This window comes from Anabrus simplex, chromosome 1 (genome assembly GCF_040414725.1).
Source record: "Anabrus simplex isolate iqAnaSimp1 chromosome 1, ASM4041472v1, whole genome shotgun sequence".
Taxonomy (NCBI): Eukaryota; Metazoa; Arthropoda; class Insecta; order Orthoptera; family Tettigoniidae; genus Anabrus; species Anabrus simplex.
The window spans coordinates 740,942,987-740,966,512 of NC_090265.1; the positions used below are offsets into that span (position 1 = coordinate 740,942,987).

General features: G+C 38.1%; 1 protein-coding gene across 1 annotated transcript in view; it reads left to right on the plus strand.

Annotated features, from left to right (window-relative positions):
* The window catches only part of LOC136857459 (RAB11-binding protein RELCH homolog), a 398,727-nt gene that overhangs the window by 302,188 nt on the left and 73,013 nt on the right, over positions 1-23,526 (plus strand). The window contains exon 16 of the mRNA XM_067136130.2: positions 17,451-17,514. Within this exon, the coding sequence (XP_066992231.2) occupies positions 17,451-17,514 (64 nt within the window). The remainder of the gene's footprint in view (positions 1-17,450; positions 17,515-23,526) is intronic.

Here is a 23,526-nt window from a genome sequence, read left to right on the forward strand (position 1 = left end):
TTTTTTTCACACATTTCATTACACAATTCATAAACACGAATTGCTTGTCCCACCGTTACTATAAAGTATGATAATTTTTTCTACATGTACCATTTAGGGGTGACAAAGGTAAGTTTTTGTAGTAAATTATTTTCTTTGCCACAACTTTTTACTGTTCAGCAAATATATGTGTCTTTTATTAGGGGCTACCTGGCCGAAACAGTAAAGGCGTGCTCGGTTCGCCCGGAAGGACGTGGGTTCGAATCCCTGTCAGGAAGTCGTAAAATTTAAGAAATGAGATTTCCACTTCTGGAGATGCACATGGCCCTGAGGTTCACTCAGCCTACACCAAAAATTAGTACCAGGTTAATTCCTGGGGGCAAGGCGGCCGGGCGTAGAGCTAACCACTCTATCCCATCACGTGCCGAGGTTACGAATAGTGGAAGCCTTTACCTTCCACCCCTCCAAGGACCTTCATGGCCTGTACGGAAATGACTTTGCTTTGCTTTGCTTTTGTGTGTTTTTTATTGTTCAACACAGCTCCTGTGAAATTTGCCAATGCCACCACAGGTTGAAAATGAAACCGGTGGTTTACAATTAGTCTATAGAGACTCAACTCAGAAGCAGAAACAGAAGAAGAAATTGGGATAAACACAGAAAATGGGAAGAGGTAAAATAGATGAATGGTAAAACATTTGTGACCAGGTGAGTTGGCCGTGCGGTTAGGGTCGCGCAGCTGTGAGCTTGCATCCGGGAGATAGTGGGTTGAAGCCCACTGTCGGCAGCCCTGAAGATGGTTTTCCGTGTTTTCCCATGTTCACACCAGGCAAATGCTGCGGCTGTACCTTAATTAAGGCCACAGCTGCTTCCTTCCAACTCCTAGGCCTTTCCTATCCCATCGTCACCATCAGGGGCGAAGCGACAGGGTAGACAGCGTGTACCCTTAACATTTTGTGAAAGAAATATTGTCTAGTTAATTCAATTACTTTTTAGAACATTAGATATTTCCAGATTCGTGACATTATTGTATTCCCCGCTTTACTTATTTTCGTCTCACTTCGGCAATGCTAAGGCTCGCGTTAGTTACACGAAGCACGTAGGCGAAAGTAGACGCTGTCCATTTTGTGTATTTTCCCTTTGATTTTCAAAGCTTTCAGATAGAGCAACACTAACGCTATCTCTAGGTGCTGACTGTGGAACTATGACTTTCCTATAGCGAGATGTCTCCGCCCAGTAGACAGACTTACCAGCGTCTCTTCTTGCTCTCATTGGCTAGTATTTGGATCTCTCTTATAAAAGGTGCTCTCATTGGCTACCATCTTAGACATGCTTTTAATGTTATTAATTTGAATTTACTTTATTATAAGACACGTCTAAAAATAAATTATTAATATTTAAATACGAAGTATAGTAAACTTACACCTAATAAATGAATGACAGCATCAAAGCCCGTCAAATACGTGCATTTTCTTGCCCGCCAATACTAGTTGCGGTATTATAACCCCAATAACTATTGGCTTCCAATCTTAATAAGGTACTCCAGAGTACGCATATGGAAAAAATTGCTTAACTTGATGCTGAATGTTCCGTTAAAGTCATTTTCTAGTGAACGCGCTATGGGTGCATTCAAATGAATTAAAACGTATTTAAGGAATTGGATGACCATCCAGAGACTGTCTAACTTGGGAACTCTAGCTATAGAGAAGAAATTTCTGTGGAATCTTAGCAAGATGCCTGACTTCAAGACGAGAGTAATAGATATATTTGCCGAAATGAAGGACAGGCGCATTAAACTCATTTACAAGAATATTGTTTAAGTTGACCTGTACGAACAACTATTTATTTCTCTTACTAAATCTACATAACAATGAAATATAGTGCTATTTTTATTCTAAAAGTACGTTGTTATTTGACAACTCCCGCGGCCTATTTCGTCTATATTTAAAAATAAAGTAAGTGCACGTAGGGTTATAGGTTGTTATAGGGTTTGTCTTATTTTCAGAGTCATAATATAATACTGAATACAGATGTATGCGTCGAAAACAAAATTCCATATAATAATATGAAAAAAACACACTTTAAATAAAAGAAATCTCTGTCTACCCCCTTACGTGGTTCACGCTTCGCCACTGGTCACCATAAGTCCTTCTGCGTCGGTGCAACGTAAAACAAATAGCAAAAAAGAATTGTGTCTTGCATAGCAACTCAGGTGTATGGGGTCTGCTGTTATTGTAGAGATCATTTCCTATGAATTGTTTCAGATGTTGATGTGCCATTCAGATGGAGAAAACCTTACCTCAGTGTTTGAGCAATTTACTGTTATTTTATGTCTATTGCTGGGGACAGTCTTTGGCCTAATGGCCACGAGAGGAAGGACTTGAAATGTTTTTTCACTCACTGTGATCCCCGTTGTTTTCCACATTAACTCCTGTTCTTTTAGGACCATTTCCTCTCAGCCTTTGATGAACTCATTTCCGCTTCTTATTTTTAGTGACAGGGTTGCAGGTGGGTGACAAGATGTATTCTCATTGAGAGAGGAATATCAGTTCTTGATATTGTAGAAAAGGGAGTGATAAAAATACAAGATAATGACAGATAAAATAGAATAGAGGACAAGGAGGTGATATTGTATGTTATTTCAGTCTCCTTTCATCCTCATCTCACACTCGTGATGATCTCGACTGTCACATTCAAGCGCCTACCAAGTTCAGAAACATTCACTCACTATTGTACCTTACCTAACGTCCTCTCCTTTCGCCCGGCTGGCCAGTCGGTAGAGCGATGGTCTGTTCGGAAGATGGGTCTAACAAATATCTAAAATTGAAGTAGGATGGTGCTAACTACTATACGTGAATGAAAATCCAGAGATAAGGGATAGAAAAGTTAAATCTTCGAAAACTTAAAATGAAGGTAAATTTTCCCCCAAAAAATATTATGACCTTCCAATGCCGTGCAATTACATGTCAGGGAGTCATTGAAGGTCATAGGAATGATAAATGCATGTGGACGGCATGGTGGTAAAATAAACTATTGATGTGCGGCGAATTTATATATTCGTAAGATATGAGCCGACACAACTCGCGAATTGATAGTAGATCTTATGGATGAGAATCGATAGATCAAGCTCGGAACCCCATGGTACACATCGGACCGCGTAAGAAAAACCGTGTAGTCACAAGCGGGTATCAATAAATATTTGCAGTAACAGCTGAGAAGAAAATAGGCCAGACATCACATCTAGTATAACAGACGTCAAGGGGGCCATGGATTGAGCCGGAATTATATACAGTCAATTATCTAACAGGCGTGTGGTATGACGTATTTCAGGTGGAGAAGAATAAACAATGGTAGCCTGCATTCCTTTGTGAATCTCTAAGATAACGTTCCTCAATGTCAAAGTCAGATGTAAAGCAGTCAGGATCGTACTCGTGTAGTTTATGAAAAGCAGCCTCGTTTTTTATTGAAATAATGAAGCTTGATTTTGTTTTAAATGTCAATTCTTGAATAGTACAAAAAGGATTGTGAAGCAGTAGAGAGCTCAGCCCTTATATGCGAATTAAAGCTCATAAAATTTAAGAAGTTGAGGCCTAAATACGTTAACAAACTAAGTATAGCATTGAGCGATATAAAATTTACACAGGCCAGTATTAATCTATAACAGTGGATTTAAAAAAATCTGTACGAATTCGATCTAACCATTCTGTTCAAGTTTCAGGTTGAACTCAAGATGTTGCCTATATTTGTGAATAAGGAAATTCATATAGAAGAGATGTCCGAGTAAACCATTAGGATCCTGGTGGATCCACACTCTGCCGAAATGAATGAGATGGCTGAAAAAATAACCTGACGACCAATACCTATGGAGAAGCGAAGAAGTCAGATGAGTAGTCGAACCTTGCCCTTCTTGTTTACTTGTAGATGCTTATAGTAGAAGTAGATTTTTTTTTTTTAATGTCACACAGGTGATATAAAGTGAAATGACTTGAATGTTCTAACGTGCTAACGGTGTTGGTAACGTCATGTAATGCTACTACATATATTAGAATATCGTTTTCCGTTGGTGAATACTAGGGTTAGGCGATCTTTCCTGCGTTGTTTTCCGTGTTAGTGGAACAGCTATAAGGCGTGTGTGATCTTGAATGCCCACAGGTAAGTTTTGATGTGCTGATGTGTGAAATATTTGAAGTGGTGATCTTATGATAATGTATAATTCCGCGGAGTGTTGTGATATGTTTAGTGGATCGACTCAGTGATGGTTGTATGAATAATAGTGAAGCTCTTCAAAGATATTTAGCTCATTTATGTAGGGAATGATGATTTCTCATTATGTGGTGGACATTGTGTAGCGTAAAATATGTAGGGTCATCTAAAGGTATAGTTGACGGTATAAGCAGAGAATGATTTATTGAGTGGTGAATTGCGGTAGTAATTTAATTCTTTGAGATGGCCAATGGTTAGGATAATAGTATTGAGAGGTATTTCCGCCGCGTATATTTGAGTTTATTAGATGAGCGTGTTTCGTAGCGTTGTTTGAATGCTTTTCGAAGAGTTTGGTTAGGCATGCGAGCTGACATGAGTTTAATTTGGTATCACACGGGTAGCGGAATGTATTTACGAATATACGAGTAGGGTCTTCGACAAGCTACTCGAACGACAATTAGATTGTGAGATTATTGTCACCTGTACTGTAGATCAACTTGTGGTATTGCTAGATGTAGTAAGTTAGCGCTGTAGGTGTATTTCCAGCAGGATGGAATGGAGCCGATGCAACGCAGATCGTCTGGCATTTGATAGTTTTCTTATTTATGTCATTAGATAGTACCTTATTTCAGGTGCAGCCACATGATGCCGTTGGTTGGATGGAGACATGCAGTTAGTTGATTATGGAACACTGATATTATTATGTATTTGATGGATTTTCGGTGTTTATCATGCGCTGTTAGAAAATTCAAGTTATTACTCAGTTAGTTAGGTAATTATAATGAAGTAATAAGAGAAGTAGAGCAGGGAGGACAGGTTCGTCTAGTAATATGTCAGAAATGAACAAACAAGATGAACGATTTGAGACTGAAATTGCTGATTTTCCATTATATTACTTTATATTTATTTAATCGAATCAGTGTTGCGTAATGATGTGATTTTAACTTAATGGCTGACAATTATTTTTCAAGATGGACTTGATTCTTTAAATACGGTGCGGTAGCGATGCACAAGTTAATATATTTTTACGTTGCATATTCAGTTGTTCAATTGTAGTCAGTTATTTCATTTTATTAAAATTATTATACTTCCAATTTCTCATTCCAAATATTCATTTATGCTTAGTTTTAGTGAACTTATTATCTTGAAACTGATGTTAGATTATTATCGGACTAATTATTGATAGGATGTGACCGCTTCCTTTCCGAAGGGCCATGCCCTGAGTGGAGGATCATGTAAACCCCTGAAATCTAGTCGAGCGAATTATAAAATTTATTATCATCTCCGAGTTAGGCATCCCACGAACGGTCACAATATCAAAAACATTAAACAAAACAAGAAACACAAATTTTTAACAGAATAGCCTTGAAAGTTGCAGGTCTCTGCCTGAATCATGTGAAAGTCTTTATCATTCTTGGAACCCTGAGTAATGAACATGGCATGATTTTATTTAACAAATAAGTTTGAACATTGTAGATGTCGTCATTTAAAACGTCCAACTACATTGGATTAGGAATGTACGATTTGCTAATTATTTCCACTAATATGACTCCCAATGGTTAGCGAACAAAAATGTAAAACATACGCTAGGTTTGGACCACTATAATACCCCAAAAAGATCACTGACTCGACAATGGACGCGATTCCACATACATAGACATGAGTACAGAAACTCTCATCCCTTAAAAATGAAGCACTCGGGGTTATCCCATTGAACAGTTGACAACACAGTGACAACAAAACAATAAAACACATGGACATCCACACACACAAAAATATTCCACTGGGGCTGAAATAAATACGTAAACAAACACTTATGCTGACAGGTTGGTGACATCTCTAGCACCTGGTCTATCAACTGTAGGTGGTCATTAGCCCCCATGTGGGCCAACAGATATGGCAAGGTCGTTAAGTATCAGCCTTAATTTCAAACATGGCCCTTTAACTCTCTGCAAATACAAAATTTAAAAAAATCCAGACCCATTTAGTCGGCGAGACATTCACAGCTGCAACTCATCTATCAAGGATTTTCTTCTGAACTGGGCGAATGTTTTTCTCCCTCACATGGGGAGACTTCACATTACAAGCACTAAAGCCTTTCAAAATTACTCATTACAAATATCACATTAATCTGGTTTATTTTCCCCAGGCTCGCAAATCACATGAGATGTATAATCTACCACCAGGCTATCTGGAACATATTCCATGTCTCTACATTTCACATTCAACAGGTTCCTCTTCAAGCCTCACGCAGAGCTGAGAATTAGCCTGCCGGAATTTCCTTGAAAACCCTATTATATCAATGATGGGGCTACATTGCCCACAGCTGAAAATCTCGTGCATTACTGTAACCTAACATGCCGTTCCTAGTCTTAGATTGCCTGTCACTCACAGTGATACTTTCCCAGTTCGATTATAAGGCACTTCGCCTACTTTAGCTTCTGCTTGATCTTGACATCTCAAATTATCGTAAATCCCGACGAGACAGGAATATTACAAGTAATAAATCTCATTGTAGACCATATTGGACATCAGATTATGAACTTTAAGATAAGAATAATAGTTAACACCACTTTTCCAATACTTAACACTCGGTATCTTATTTTTTTTTCCGTTACGATCTTGAACTACCAGTAAAAATGAAGCAGCTTCAGGCGTGATCAATTCCTGTTTGAAGTGTTACTACTCCATGTCTGCTACAATATGTGATTTCTCTTGCCCGTCTCACGTATCTATACAAGATTGTGATTTAATTTTTTCTTCATTCAAAGGAATATAATCATCATTTTTTGTCATGATGAACATTCTTATTAACTGACTGGCAACATGAGTTTGATTATTACACTGCCAGCTCTGTGTTGTACCTTATGTTTTTAACCTCTGGCAACACGATTACGTGTTTTTTTTTTTTTTTTCACTTAGCCATGATGAACACACATATTTTCACTCCTGTTTTATATTTGAACATTCTGATTGACTGACTGGTAGCAATGATACCCTAATGATTTTAATTATTTCACTACCAGCTCTGTATTATACTTTCTGTTTTTATCCTCTGTTTCAACACGATTGTGTGTTTTTCTCTTAGCCATGTTGTAATATTTTATCTTTCTTTCACACTAGTTTAAGCCTATTTGATTTTCTAAATGTAAATGTTGTTTCTTAGGATACCATATATTTTAAGGACACTAGGTTCGGGGCCCTGACCCAACTTCAGGCTAAGATTTATTTTCGGCTGATGATGCTTACGACAGTTAAGCGAAACATGTCCCATCTTACAATGCCTGTTGTAATGTTTATTTCTTAAATATAAGGAAAGTTAAGTATTGGAAAGGTGGTGTTAACTATTATTCTTATTTTAAAGTTCATAAGACAGGAATAACCTTATATTACCTGTATGTGGAGCAGACCTAACAAACACATTATTCTCATCCAAGATAACCCCTACAAAGCTAGAAATATTGAGATAACACATGCAATGGTCCTAAATCTATTTACAATTATGAAACAATGAAAACTGCCATAAGGCATAACTAAGATTAATATTTACAAAAGTGCAAAACCTAAGTCATGCTAGAAATGGTGTTCAAAACTTATCTGTCATGATGAAACCGTCGCTGATCCTTTCGGGCCACTTGGCATGCTTAACAGGCCGTTATAGTCTATCAGCTTTATTGTCCATATTGATAGTTTGAGCACACAAGTATGAAGGATGAGAGTTTTCCACCTAATCAATACTTTATTATACAAAGTGTCTAATAATTTTAATGACTTTAAAATACAGTATGGGTTTTGACCTGTTAAATAGGTCATCGTCAGCTGTTGATGAATCTGCTTATTCAATAGCAACTGTACAGAATAAAACACTACTAAGATTAAACAAGAATGCCACTGTTCTAATAAAATGTTTGGTTTCCCATTTTCACACCAGGCAAATGCTGGGGCTGTACCTTAATTAAGGCCACGGCCGCTTCCTTCCCATTCCTAGGCCCTTCCTATCCCATCATTGCCAAAAGACCTATCTGTGTCGGTGCAACGTAAAGCAAATAGCAAAAAATAAAAAAATAAAATGTTATGTTTAATGTCAAAATATATACATATGGTACAGTGCCTGTAAAACAAGTACAGAACCTCATATTCTACAGAACATAATGTTCCCCGCATATTTGCGGCCCAACAACGCACTTTTGTATCTACCCTGTACAACCGTTGGACATAATGTGCAGCATAAGATATTTGAAATTGACCCAAGGATATCAGTGACTCTTTAAACTTCAAGAATTGTTTCCTGTTTTTAACATTATAGCATAATATTATTATTTTTGAATATGTGGCATTGGACTCCAGGAAGTCAAAGCCTTTTAACTTCAAAAGCTGTACCATATGTATATATTTTTACATTAAGCATAACATTTTATTAGAATAGTGGCATTCTTGTTTAATCTTAGTAGTGTTTTATTCTGTACAGTCACTATTGAATAAGCAGGTTCATCAACAGCTGACGATGACCTATTTAACAGGTCAATACCGGTACTGTATTGTAATGTAATTAAAATTATTCGACACTTTGTACAATAAAGTATTGATTAGGTGGAAAACTCTCATCCTTCATACTTGTGTGTAACAGGCCATTGACACACTAGCGACGTCCATCGTCACAGGTCCTCGGGTCGACTCTAGGGGGTGGATTACCAACTACTGGTGACACAGGTGTAGAATAATATATTGGAAGTGAAAAGAGTTTGTAGAAGATTTTACTTGTAAATCCTTTTAAGTAGTACTTACTGTATGATCTGGAGTGTTGTGCTACACTATTTTATTCCATTCTGGTACCTAACCTGTACAGTGTAAATATTTTGGTAACATATGGTATTTGTAACTAGTAGATTTCATTTCTATATTTACTGGAACTGTCCAGAAAGGTGTGACATGAATTTTTGAACAGGGTGTGTTGGCCTTTGTTAGTTATTTATTCCAGAAAGTATGTTCTGACTATTCTGGAAATGGAAGATTCGTGATCGTATGTATTCGAGAAAGTATTTAAACATCGTGACTGAAGTAAGTGTTGTGATTGGTCAATCCGGGCAAGCTCCTGTGTTCTGATTGACTACTCCAAGGCCAGTGTTCCCTTTATAAGGGGCTAGGCAGCATTTCGTGAGAAGGCTGAGGTTTTAAGTCTCTGAGCTGTCTTGGTCTTGGCCTGCCGAGCCTGCCGAAGTTTTTGACGTGAACGTCTCCTCGGTACCAACATGGGCAGCCTTGGGGTAAGCGCTGTTGCTTTCTGTCGGATTTTAAGTCCCATTTAGTTTTCGTTGGTGTATCACAGGAGTTTGCCCTAATCGCCACTCTTTTGATCAGATGTGAAAAGGTAGTTTTCATTTCACTCGAAAACGTAATAGTATTTTCTGCGTCCTCTTACCTTCAATATTGTATTTGTAGAATTTGATTTGTACTGAGATGTACTTGCTTAGCTCTTTGAACTTGAAGGAAGCTCTCGTCAAAGAATATATAACTTACGTGTCTCTAAGAACATGTGTCTGTATCTTACGAAAGGTGTATCAGTATTTTCCACATTGACTAAAACTGTTTGTAATTTATTTATTTTGTAAAGTCCATTTTGTAAATAATATTTTGAAAATCAAAGATCACTGTTCATTTTTCCGAACCACAACCTAGAAATATCCATGCCCCTGGTAGGTTCCCAGTTACGTCCCACGTTCCTTGTTTGTTATCGTCAAGTTGCCCTCACTGATATTTACTTCTGCTGTTTTCGCCACAGTTCATTACATGATTATAGTGTGTATAGTGTTTAGGTACCTTGTAATTTGATTTACTTTCCCGCCTTTACTATGTTTATGTAACCGCTGAAGTACCGGTTACAACTGGAATCAGTGCAGGTTGATAATTTAATGAATAACTTCCAATGCTCCTCATAGTTCGTCTTGCTTCAAGACGATCTTAATAAATTCTCCCTCTATTATCGACGGGCACTTCTCATATATGTTCAGACAATACCCACAGTAACAGGTTCAGAATTCACCAATGACCCTTTTCACATCTCACACTCCTTTAATAAGTTCCAAGAGGGACGTGGTACGAGGGAGATCCCCAACAAACATTGCTTTCTCCTTTGTGCCAAGTAAGCTTCAGTTCCCACTCTCCATAAAAAATGTGAATATTAATTAGTCAGAGCATTAATATGAGATATTTTCAGCTAAAGACATTTGGAAAATTACATAACACTTCTCTATTTTACATTCGCAAACAACAGTTGACTGGCGTCATTTGCTCAACCAGTCAGTCATAAGATCTCCTGCTCATCTACTGGCAGGATTGAGTTAGGTAGTTCCCCTAACTTCTGACTCTGCCACAAGCCTTGTTTCTCTTTCATATGAAAACCACACCCTTGCGTGTCGAGGGTGGCCAACTATACTGCTACCCTGAGCGTTCGCAGGCTTTTCCAGTTTTCATACCTCGGAGTCTGTAAATAATAATTCAGCATTAAATATTGGCCTTATCACATAATACAGTATGAACCTAATTGGCTCTTCTTCCCTGCATGACCTACTCAACACCACTTACTCCATAACACTTCATCCAGCATCATCATCTGTTCTGTGCTCTGTGACCACTCCATTCACTGCCAGCTCCATCAAATTACAGTTGATGCCTGTTCAACATTTACCTCTATCTTTCCCATACAAAATCCACAGTTTGATGTACTCAGATCCATGGAAGCTCCCGGCCTTCAAATTAGATGAGTGCTCCTTTTTTCCCTTTGTCTTGACTCGCCTGTCTTTGCCCTCTTTTTACTTCGCAACATCTGTTTTGTCAACAGTGATTACACCATTCTTATTCTATCCTACACTGAAAGGTTTGTACACAAATGTTGTGGAGCCATACATTTCTTTTACAAGGAACTACAAGGGCGGATCAAATATAAATGGGAATTATATTTAAAAATTTATTGCATCAACCATAAAACTACACATACAGAGATCCCTACACAGTGTCTTGCCTTTGATACACATTTTCTCCATCAGATTGGTAAGTTTTTGATACCGCCCTGATAGAAAGAAGGACATGTGCGGAGCCAGTTGCAAACTCTTCTTCTGCATCATAATCGAACCGTTGTCCTCCTGGTCTTGTTTGAGTGATCCAGACAAATGGTAGTCGCAGGGCAATAAATCTGGACTGTACAGAGGGTGTTCCAGAGGTGTGCAGGGAATTTCTTCCAGTTTTTCCCATGTTAAAGCGGCATTATGCAGCCTTGCATTGTCATGGAGAAGAATGACGTTTCGGATCGGTTGCCGGCATCACTTATTGCGATATGCAGCTTTTGCTTCATCCAAAAGGTGACAGTAATAGGCTGCATTAATTGTCCTTTGTTCGTGAACAAAATCCACCACCAAAACGCCCGTGGAGTGCCAGAAAATGGATGCAAGCACCTTTTCAGCAGATGGGCATGTTTTGGCCTTGACCGGACCTGCATCGTCCCTTCGCCATCACTCCATGCTTGCTTGCTACTACTACTACTACTACTACTACTACTACTACTAAAATGTTTTCGCGCTTCTCCCCTGAACGGGAAGATGGGCCTCCTAGACAATGACGCCATCTCTCAGGCCAGGAGATTTGTAACCATGAAGGAGACGTGCGGAAAAGGGTTGGCGGCCGTGGTCTATACTAGGAACTGTCCCGGTATTCGTCTTAATACAGGAGGATGGAAAACTGTTCTCAGGGCAGTCGACGGTGGGGACCAGCCCCTCGCCTTCTCCCGAATACAGAGGCGTAGAGCCGCTGCCACCCCTCCTCTGCTCGGTTGGTCGGTCAGAGTGCAGACCTGTCGGACCAGCCGAAACCCACTCTGCAACTGCCGACCTTGCTTGCTTTACTCTGGGGTGTAATGATACACCCAAGTTTCATCACAAGTCACAATATGACACAAGAAATCCTTTAATATTAAAAACTTCATCTTTGGTCCATATTGAATGGAGATTAACATACAATAAAGAGGAGTGCAATTGATTCACCAACAGTAGTTAGATACAATACAAAATGTGATAGTGCTTAAAGAGAAAATCATTCCTAAAGTATTAACAAGTTTAAAACTTGTTGGTCAAGTTGTAAAACAAAGGTGAAAAATATTAATGATATTTGAATGAGTCTTGATCACGTTTTAAAGTTTTGAGTCTTAAGTGTGGCGTTGTTAACCATGGAAATAGTTTTGAATGGTGTCATCTGAAATCTGACGTAAAATGTTGTTCCCCTGTAGAATGTTGACAATAAAATATGTAAACTTACTATTGACTTGTAGCATCAGTTGTCGTAAGGTGAAACACTAAGCCATGATGTAATTAAGCCAGTGCATCTTGATATAGGCATGGATATTAAAGTCATTATAAAACCAGAAATTTCTCGATCCAATGCGGGACCTAAAGTGTGAAAAGGAAAAGCTTTTAGATTAGAATAAGACAATAATACAGGGAGTAGGAAATTAAAAGCTTTAGAAGTGGGCTCGCCTCGAGCGGCCAGTTGTGAATATGGAGTTCAGAGAGGAACTGAGTGCTGGGCTTGCTAGGAGCATGGTGCAAGATTAAAGGAGGGAAAGGGGTGGGTCAGGAGGGAGGGGAAAAAGGGGTAATGGATAAGGTAGAGTCAGACGGGCGTGGTAGGGAAGGATACTGCGACAATGTGTTAAGTATAATTTGAAAGAATAAACTGTTTTTGGGAAGTTTAACACTATTGAAAACTGAAATAAGGACATCAAACAAGATTCTGGGCTTTTCAGAAATGTCATTCAAGTTCAAATTCGGGTTGAATATTGGTCTAAATGTATGTAGCAGACTTCTGTGGTATCTAGTAAGGGGCCTTTACTCAACGTGTCCAATATCGTTAAGTTCTAATCTATTCCATTAAACTTGTGTTTATAGTCATGAATGTGTTGACCTACTGCAGAAAACCTATTATACTTGATTGCGTTAAGATGTTCAGCATACCTACTCTTAAAATTCCTGCCCGTTTGCCCAATACATAAAAGTATGAAGTATGTCAGTTAAAAGAAGAGACACGTTCATTAGTGCTTGCTTAAGCTGCCGCTAAATTAGTTGGGTTGTCCTTGCTGATTACTGAAAAAGAGTCATCTTTGAAAAAGTTTTGTGTTTTTTCAAGATAATCTGTTTTTCCCATAATGACAGTAGCGTTCCCCTTATTTGCCTTAGTGGTAATAAGTTGATTCTCCTTGATTTTCTTCTTAAGTTTAATAATGTTTGTTCTTTCTGCGAAACCTACGTTAGTTTTATTGAAATCAGGAGAGGTGAATATTTTATTCAAATGTCTTTTAACGTCCAGTCTTAATTCATCTTGTGAGTCCTTCGGCATTTTATTAATAGTGACCTCTGTTTCAATAACGAGTTTTGAAGCTATACTAGGTGTGTTGACGTTAGGCCAATTATGTTTCGGACCTTTGGAAAGTATTGAACTTTCTTCCTCATTTAGTACTGTGTAGTGTAGTACGTAAATTGTAATAATATAGCACAAATGTACTGCATACAACAGCTTAGTTGATCGCGCGTTCAAATTCCCAATGTCAAAAACAAACCTGAACAAGGAACTCTATATTATACGTTCGATAGCTAGATTTAATGGCTATAATGAAACATTCGTCGAACGCATAATCAGTAAGTTCGGACATCGATCAAAATCAAATTTGATAAAAGATAAACCTAAACCCAAGTTATTTTTCACTTTTAATAAAAACATTTACAGTGTCACTAATATATTTAAGAAGCACAACGTCAATATCTCTTTCTGCACTAACTTAGTCAACAAATCTAACCCATTTGCATAGCCAGGTGTTCACAGGTTTCAGTGCAACGATTGTAACAGTTCGTATAGTGGGCAAACAGGCAGGAATTTTAAGAGTAGGTATGCTGAACATCTTAATGCAATCAAGTATAATAGGTTTTCTGCAGTAGGTCAGCACATTCATGACTATAAACACAAGTTTAATGGAATAGATCAGGACTTAACAATATTGGACACGTTGAGTAAAGACCCCTTACTAGATACCACGGAAGTCTGCTACATACATTTAGACCAATATTTCAACCCGAATTTGAACTTGAATATCATTTCTGAAAAGCCCAGAATCTTATTTGATGTCTTTATTTCAGTTTTCAATAGTGTTAAACTTCCCAAAAACAGTTTGTCTTTCAGATTATACATAACACGTTGTCACAGTATCCTTCCCTACCACGCCCGCCTGACTCTGTCCCATCCATTACCCCTCTTCCGCCCCTTCCTCCTGACCTACCCATTACCCTCCTTTAACCTTGCTCCATGCTCCTAGTAAGCCCAGCACTCATTTCCTCTCTAGAGTATTCACAACAGGCCGTTCGAGGAGAGTCCCCTACTAAAGCTTTTAATTTCTTACTCCCTGTACTATTGTCTTATTCTAATCTAAAAACTTCTCTTCACACTTCAGGTCCCGCATTGGATCGAGAAATTTCTGGTTTTATAATTACTTCAATATCCATGCCTATATCAAGATGTACTGGTTTAATTACATCACGGCTTAGTGTTTCACCTTACGACAACTGATGCTACAAGTCAATACTAAGTTTACATATTTTATCTTATTGTCAACATTCTACAGGGGAACAACATTTAATGTTGATTTTAGATAACATTCAAAATCTACAGAGGAACAACATTTTACGTCAGTTTTTAGAAGACAACATTCGAAACTATTTCCGTGGTTAACAATGCCACACTTACGACTCAAAACTTTAAAAACTGAGCAAGGCCCATTCAAATATTGTTAATATTTTTCACCTTTGTTTTTCAACTTGACTAACAAGTTTTTAACTTGTAAATATTTTAGGAATGATTTTCTCTTTAAGCACCATCACATTTTGTATTTTATCTAACCATTCTTATATCATTATTAAGGGTCCATAGTTTTGTACTTCAACATGTGTATATCTGTTCATTTGTCCTGTTTTGGCTGATGATGGTGTCCAAGACATCGAAACCGGTACCAAATAAATAATGTTGTGATTTTGAATTAGCTTTGTATTGAAAAAGGTGTATCAATTGCACTCCTCTTTGTTGTATGTTAACAAGAAATCCTCTCCCTCCTCCTCGTAGCGATGCAGGAGTCTCTGACCAACTCCCTGGCGTAAAATTTTTTGTTCCTGGTTGAGGAGATGAGGAACCTACCTAGTAGACAATTTTTCTGAAATGGAGTTCATCTCCAATGATGGTTTGAACACTTCCGTAACATATGCCTACGGCTAAAACAACTTGCGAAATGTTTATTCACCGATCTTCACCAACAATGTTTCGAATGACAACAATGTTGTCTGCAGTGATGCTTGTCTCCAATCTCCTTTCATGCGGTTCATTTTCCACAGCTTCTTTTCCTGCTACAAATTTTTTAGCCCTCTCAAACACTCGAGTCTGCGAAAGTGTTTCTTCCCTAAACTGTGCGCGGAACCATCTGAAAATTTCAGAAGATTTTGTGCCCTCCTTTGCGAGAAATTTGATAATTATGCATTGCGCAACAGACATGTGGAGCTCTTGCTCACTCGTGGCGTACTGAAGCATTCCAGCTCTCCACCATTGTTCGCGTGCACAAGCCTCTTCTCCAGACACCACCACCAACATCCTGGCAAAGCCCCGCCTCAGAATTATTACTAACAGCAGCGGTACATTCAAATTCCCGTTTATATTTGATCTGCCTTTGTAACAGTGGCTATGTTGTGTTCTGATTCAAAAATGTTGAGATTATGTGCAAAATCATATAACACCATGTATTTGTTAAATAAATAAATAAATGCCAGTCTCGGCCAAGTGGAGGTACGTACTTTCTCTAGTGCACCATCGCTGCTTTGTTCTAGAGGCTTGCAGTGGTATTTCAACGGCGCACTTACCGCTATCATTTTGGGAAGGTGTGGCAGTCCAACTGATGAGCCCCCTGCTATATTGGGGTGAAACGCTTGTAATTTCACAACCAAAATGTAAACTCTTTTCCTCAACGTGAGGTGGTGCAGCTCTTTCGAGGCACACCCCCAACGGAGGTGGCCTGCATGTACCATTTTAACCACGTACCAGTCCTTGTGCCATTCCTAAATTTCTGGCAGTACCGGAAATTGAACGGGGGGCTCCCGAGGATGACAGCTAATAGTACTAACCGTTACACTACAGCCTAAAGCGTTTGAATGTTTTTAATATTTGTTATTAAAATTAAATTATAGTTTCCTTCTGGGATCTTCATCTTTGAAATACAGGACTGTTAAACAGTGTGTTACAAAATACAATAACAAAATTGTCATTTCTGTGTTATATCTCGACTTCTGTCGGAGCTGCACTTCTGTGATTTGGGTCTGTATTTTACCTTGCAAGTGGGATTTAAGTATCTTTTCCTCTATCATGGATTCTGTTCAGATTATCGGAAATTTGGGATTACTGGGGTCCTATCATATGTATGTGTGTATGTATGTAATGTAATATATGTATGTATGTATGTATGTATGTTTGTTGACCCAATGAGCTATTAGCTTTTTACAGCTTTGGCTTTACAACCAAAGGGAAAAATGTTTAATATTCAACTTTGGTCACAACAATATTGGCTGTACGCTGGAGATAATAAATATATTTGACTATGGCAATAGTAATTAATACATTTGTACATATTTTTGTAAAAATTATTAGAAAGACAGACTAGTGAAAATTTTCTAATACTCCTTATCTCATTTAGCGATTTGTCATATAATGCTGTGGCAGTATATGCTGTACTTTTTATTCCATACCTCGAAGAAGATACATGGCCAGTGTATATTTGATCTGTTGACCTAGTTTGGTAGTTATGAATGTCTTTCCTGTACCTGATTTCTGTATTTAAGGAGATCATACCATTTTTAAATTTGTACAGGAGTTGTGCTTCAGAGTATGTCTTACGCATCCTGAATGTTAAGATGTTCATGACCATGTATATCTCATTGGAGCTTTTCAGAAAGTTGTATTTATAAAATAACTTATGACCCTTTTTTGAAGTATTTCGAATCAGTTTATTTCTTCTCTATTATACAAACCTCATATTACACACTACGTTCCTGCTTTCTATACAGATACTATTTCACTCCTGTTCACTGTCTTACCTGATTATTTATTGTGATGTTTTAACAGCCACAAGGCAGTGTAGCATGGTACAAACAGAGAAGCAAGGGAGCCAAATGCACGTGTTAATACAATGATTTTATTTTCAGCAACGTGAGAGCATCAACTCTTCCAGCATTTGGGGCCCTCATCACAAACACGTCTTTAAAGGAGGTGAGATTCATGACAAATGTGTGTAATGAAAGTTGTATCTCAGTCTTTCTGTTTGTCTGGTCTTGAACACAGCAGACTGGAAGAATTTTTTCCAGTATTGAAAATTTTCTTGTTAGACAGCTGAATTATAATATTAACTTTTCATTTCAAATAGTTTCAAAATTAAGATTTTACTCTCTTTATTTCTTATAAATATTCACAGCACATTATTGAAGTAACAAAGTTGAATACCTAAGAACTTTTAAGCTTGATTCTTTCCTCTTGCTTCAGACCATATTTAATACTGTAGTAATTACAACCATCTACTCAAAACAAGTCCATAGCAATCAGCTCTGATGATCACTGTTGTCATAACATCTGAACAAAAAGTTATATGAATTTTTCTTTATACTGAAATAACTGTAATGAAATGGATGTTGATTCCCATAGGGAACCTGAAGTAACTGATAATTTGGCTGTCAAAAATATATTGTATATAACGCATCCAAGACGTTCCGTAGACAATGGGGCAACAAAATGGCGAATTTTTTTAATTTTTTTTTTTTATTTTGAAGAAATATATGGAAAAATAAAGTAGTTGGAGTTATTCATTTCTGTGCAATATTAAATTCCTCTGTTCAGCAATCACCATTCTACTAAATGTTGAATATAGTACATGTCTCAGACAGTCAACCTGTAACAGTATAATTTATAGGGAATATGTGGAATTACCGGTACACCTTAATTTAGTACATGTGGAATTTAAAAGAAAAAAAGAAACTGTCATTTAACTTGGTGCCATGTCATACTACACAGCAATTGGCCGTAAATAGTTAATTGTTTTGCATTTAAAAGACCTGATTGGAGTAAATTGTGAAATAACAGTGGGCTGTCTCCTCACCATTGGATCTTTGGTGGAACTTTGTTGTTTATGAACTTGGTATTGGTTGGCTCGCCAACTGATTTTCAATGGTTTTCCCAGCGTGCTCTGGTGTCAGCTGCTGGAACCGTTGTTGTTGTGCGGCAGCTTTCCTACCATCAAGATGTCCGTCGTGTGTGTTCCTGGTGTTATGGCCTGTAAGGAGGCTGTGAGTGTTTTCAAACCACCCTAGCTTGTGCTTTCTGTGCGGCATTACCTTAACTTTTAGTGGTGGGTGGTAAATTATTAACTTTGGTCGAAAGTTTTTTTATGTCATGTACCATGTGACCCCTCGGAGCAAGCCTGTTACCAAGGGATCATGGCTAGTCACAACAGTAGGTTTGTGAAGAATTTACCTTATGAAACAGCCTCATCACTTTGGTAAGTCCAACGTTGTATTACCTGTACACTCTCTTGGCAAGATGTTAGTGTGTTGCTTCAAGAATCCAACATGTCGGCTCGGCATGTAATATTACTTCTGCTTTTCACTTGAAGGTGCCATTTGCCTTGTGACACCATAAGGTTAAAAAACGTGAACCTTTTTGTGACTGAAATTGTGTAACTGTTTGAAATTTTAATGTGCCCACTCAATTATCTCATATTCTGGCGGGTGAAAATGTTGATTGGAAAGAGTTACTTCTGGGTAACTACAACCGCTGTTATAAGTTAGCATGTGGCTTTCGATGATCTACCCTTTATGACAGGATCTGTGATAAGTTAAATTGCTGTATTGGATGTTGTTAATTCAAATTCTTCCCCGTGGAAAGAAAAGAAACTGGAAATATAGTTTTACAAACCAAGGTATCATAATATTTAAGTGATTACTGTAACGTTTTGTAAATTCTACACCCGAGTAAATACTGAAGTGTGTGTTAGGTTTAATTTTATCCAGTTTTCCTTTTGACATATTCGATTTTCATTTGAAGTTATTATTATTTTATCTCTTACTTATTTTTGTTTGGTGGCTACTGCTTCTGAAGCTACCCTCCATTTATAGCATTGTTGTGGAATGCTTCCTTCTTTTGTTATCTTGATAATGGTTCTGATTAGTGCGCATTGTCGCAGTGTGAGTTGATGGTTGTGATTACGCAATGTGATGTCCGGTTGCTGGTTGTTGTGTGATGATTTGGTGCAGTTGGTGTGATGAACTGGGTCACGGAAAGGCATTTATTTCTTTTAATATTATTGTTTAACCTTATGGTTGGTTCTCAAGGTTAAAATTAATTCATTTTGACATGAGCTCTATACCTTATTCAAGCTTGTCCTATCTTAATGTTACTTCTTGATATTATCGTCCTGGTTCGAGGATGCGGATAGATTGTTTCCTTTAAAATGCTTCTGTGTTCACTAGGGTATCTTAAACTATGTTGTAATTATGTATGGTAGTTGAGCCTGTTGGCTTTGGTTTTTAAGAATTTGGTAAAAGGCTAGTAAATGGGTAAATTGTAGGGACGGACGTACCCAGGAAAGTGTACATAATTTATGAATTTTAATGAGTACTCATATCCTCCCTTTTAAAAAAGCAAAGGGAACTGAGCTTGGAAAATAATGTTGTAATGATGTTTGACTTAAATTACAATTCAAGTTTGAATTTTGAACCTTCTTGTACTCTATTCATTGGTTAATTTTGAAGACTTCTAGTTCTGTGATCACGCTTTTAGTAGTAGTTCTCTTTTAAAAATGAATCTTGTTTGAAGCTGTTTAATTTGTCTCAATTTGAATTCTATATTTTATGTTGGACCACCCATCCTGCTTTTCGTTCTTAAATTGTATTAAATTTTGTTCCTTAAGTGTGACGGTGAATTATTATTGTAGTTGAATTGCTCTGTCCTTTGACCTTATTCCACCCTCTGTTATGGTCCTAGACCCTTGGTTTTGCCCAGATTCCATCGCTTTCCAGTCCTTTGTCTTTAATTATTGAGGCCTGCCCTAAGTGATTGGCGTGTTTTCGCACTTGGTTGGCCTCTAATCCTGTAGTGGTTGGGCTAGCAATCAAAGACCTAGGCTGCGGTGTTGTGCCGCCAGTTGTTTGATTGTCCTTTTCTTCAGTTCTTGGTACGCCACAAACCTTTTACACAAAGTTACGAATAAACTATTAAATATAGGTCCTTTGATTCTTGTGTGTGCAGTCGGGTACAAAAACAATTGTTTTAAGAATTTAGTTATTCATTAACATGCTCTGGGAACATATTTCTTAAATTTGATTGACCTCCCTACATTAGAAAAGAATGTTTTGAAAGTAACTAAGTTTTCCTCCTCAAAGTAGGAGACGGAGTGTGTTTAATGAACTTTAGGAGTCTTCGTATAGTTATGTGATACTGAATTTATTTGTTCAATTTCCAAAGATCACACCATTTCCATTTTGGAATACAAATAAAATTAATGTTTTTTAATAATTATCTCAGTAATATCATGAATAACCCATGTGATTTTAGATATCATTAAAAAGCTTATATAACCGAGCAAGTGGCAGTGTGCTTGCATTCGGGAGATAGTGGATTTGAACCCCACTTATTATTGTTTGATTGGAAATTTACTGTTATTGATTCATTGGAAATGGTATGTTCCGAGCTGTCAGTGGAGAGATGGCGTGGAATGACATCAGTAGACAAATAAGTTTGAGTGGTGTCTTTAAAAGTAGGAAAGATCACAATATGAAGATAAAGTTGGAATTCGAGAGGACAAATTGGGGCAAATATTCATTTATAGGAAGGGGAGTTAGGCAATGGAATAACTTACCGAGGGAGATGTTCAATAAATTTTCAATTTCTTTGCAATCATTTAAGAAAAGGCTAGGAAAACAACAGATAGGGAATCTGCCACCTGGGTGACTGCCCTAAATGCACATCAGTAGTGATTGATTGATTGGTTGGTTGGTTGATTGATTGATTGATTGATTGATTGATTGATTGATTGATTGATTGATTGATTGATTGATTGATTGATTGATTGATTGATTGATTGATTGATTGATTGATTGATTGATTGATTGATTGACATATTATGAGTCATAGCCTTACTTGTGCTCAGGTGGCTAGGGCTCAACAATTCACTGGTGGTCCCTAACCCGTTAGAGGAGAGATCCTCACTTGGGCCAGGTGTAAGTAGGGTAGCATCCTGCTTCATGAATTTATTGAGCTCAGAACATTTTAAGCAAGCCTCGGACCTATGGGAGTAACGGAGTCTTACTCATATTTGACAGGCGAGGGACTCCTTCGAAACAACTTGGCGAACGAAATGGAATTCGATGGGGATCTATCAATATTAATGGGGCTTATGGAAGAAAGAAAGTAGAACTGGCTGAGTCAGAAAAGAGGATGCATCATCTGGATGTGCTAGGAGTAAGTGATATTCGGGTAAGGGGAGAAAACTAAGAAGATATACGAGATTATAAAGTGTACTTGACAGGTGTTAAAAAGGGAAGGGCAGAGTCTGGAATAGGGATGTTCATCAGAAATACTATTGCATGCAACATAGTTTCTGTTAGGCACGTAAACGAGCGAATGATGTGGGTAGATTTGGCAGTTGGAGGAATTAGGACGAGAATTGTCTCGGTGTATTCACCATGTGAGGGTGCAGATGAGGGTAAAATCCACAAGTTTTATAATGCATTGAGTGACATTGTAGTCAGGGTCAACAGCAAGGATAGGATAGTGCTAATGGGGGATTTCAATGTGAGAGTTGGAAGTAGAACTGAAAGATATGAAAGGGTGATTGGTAAATGTGGGGAGGATATGGAAGCTAATAGGAATGGGAAGCATCTGCTGGACTTCTGTGCTAGTATGGGTTTAGCAGTTACGAATATGTTTTTTAAGCATATGGCTATTCACTGCTACACATGGGAGGTTAGGGGTACCAGATCCATAATAGACTATATCTTAATCGACTTTGAATTCAGGAAATCTGTTAGGAATGTCCAGATTTTGGGGAATTTTTTGATGAAACAAACCACTATCTGATCTGTAGTGAACTAAGTATCTCTAGGCCTAGGATAGAAAAAGTGGAATCTGTCTTCAAACGAATAAGGGTAGGAAATCTCCAGGATGAGGAAATTAGACAGAAGAACGTGGACATGATTAGTGAGAAGTTCCGAACAGTGGACAGTAAGCAGGTTCGGGATATAGAAAGAGAATGGGTGGCATGCAGGGATGCTGTAGTAGCAACAGCAAGGAACAACTGAGTGTAAAGTTGGGGAAAAGCAAACATCTTGGTGGAATAATGAAGTGAAAGCAGTTTGTAAATGTAAAAAGAAGGCTTATCAGAAATGGCTCCAAACAAGGACTGATGCAGGCAGGGAATTGTACATTGATGAAATAAACAGAGTGAAACAAATAGTTGTTGAATCCAATAAGAAGTCTTGGGAAGATTTTGGTAATCACCTGGAAAGGCTAGGTCAAGTAGCAAGAAAACCTTTCTAGACAGTAATAAAGAATCTTAGGAAGGGCCAGTTAATCTGCTATGGTAATAGAGTAGTGTCTGCAAGCCGAGTGTTGGGCAGCGGTAAATAGCCTGACCCACTATAAGGACCAACAGCTGAGGGCGGAGGAGTCCTTATAGAAGGGAAATGGGCCCTCGGTGGAGGAAATGCCATTGAAACCCCATATCACCTGTAGCGTCTGTACTCCAGAGGAGCGGGTAAAAAAGGCATCTGTTCTCCATGTTAGGAGCAGCCTACAAGTTTCGGCTGGCAGTAGCTCTAAAATGCCTTTGGGAGTGGCGAACCCATCATAATAAAAGCCTATATGATGACAAATGTACTGAGGCCTCGGAAAATGCCAGGGAGTTCCCCACAAGCGACGTACCAAATTCTAGGGCGTTCCCCACAAGCGACGTGCAATTCTTGTGATGCTGGGAGAAATGTGAGAAATGGTTGACCAGCAACCAAATACATCAAGATAGCAACCATCAATGTAATGACACTAACAGGGAAAGTGGAAGAAATATTAGATTTTATGGTTGATATATAACATTGCAGGGAATCAGCGAGACCAAATGGAAAGGAAAAGGTGAGAGGAAACTACAGAAAGGATACACCTTATACTATAGTAAAGGAAGAGAAGCCAAAAATGGTGTAGGTCTCATAATTAGAAAAGACCTAAAGGAATACCTGGAAT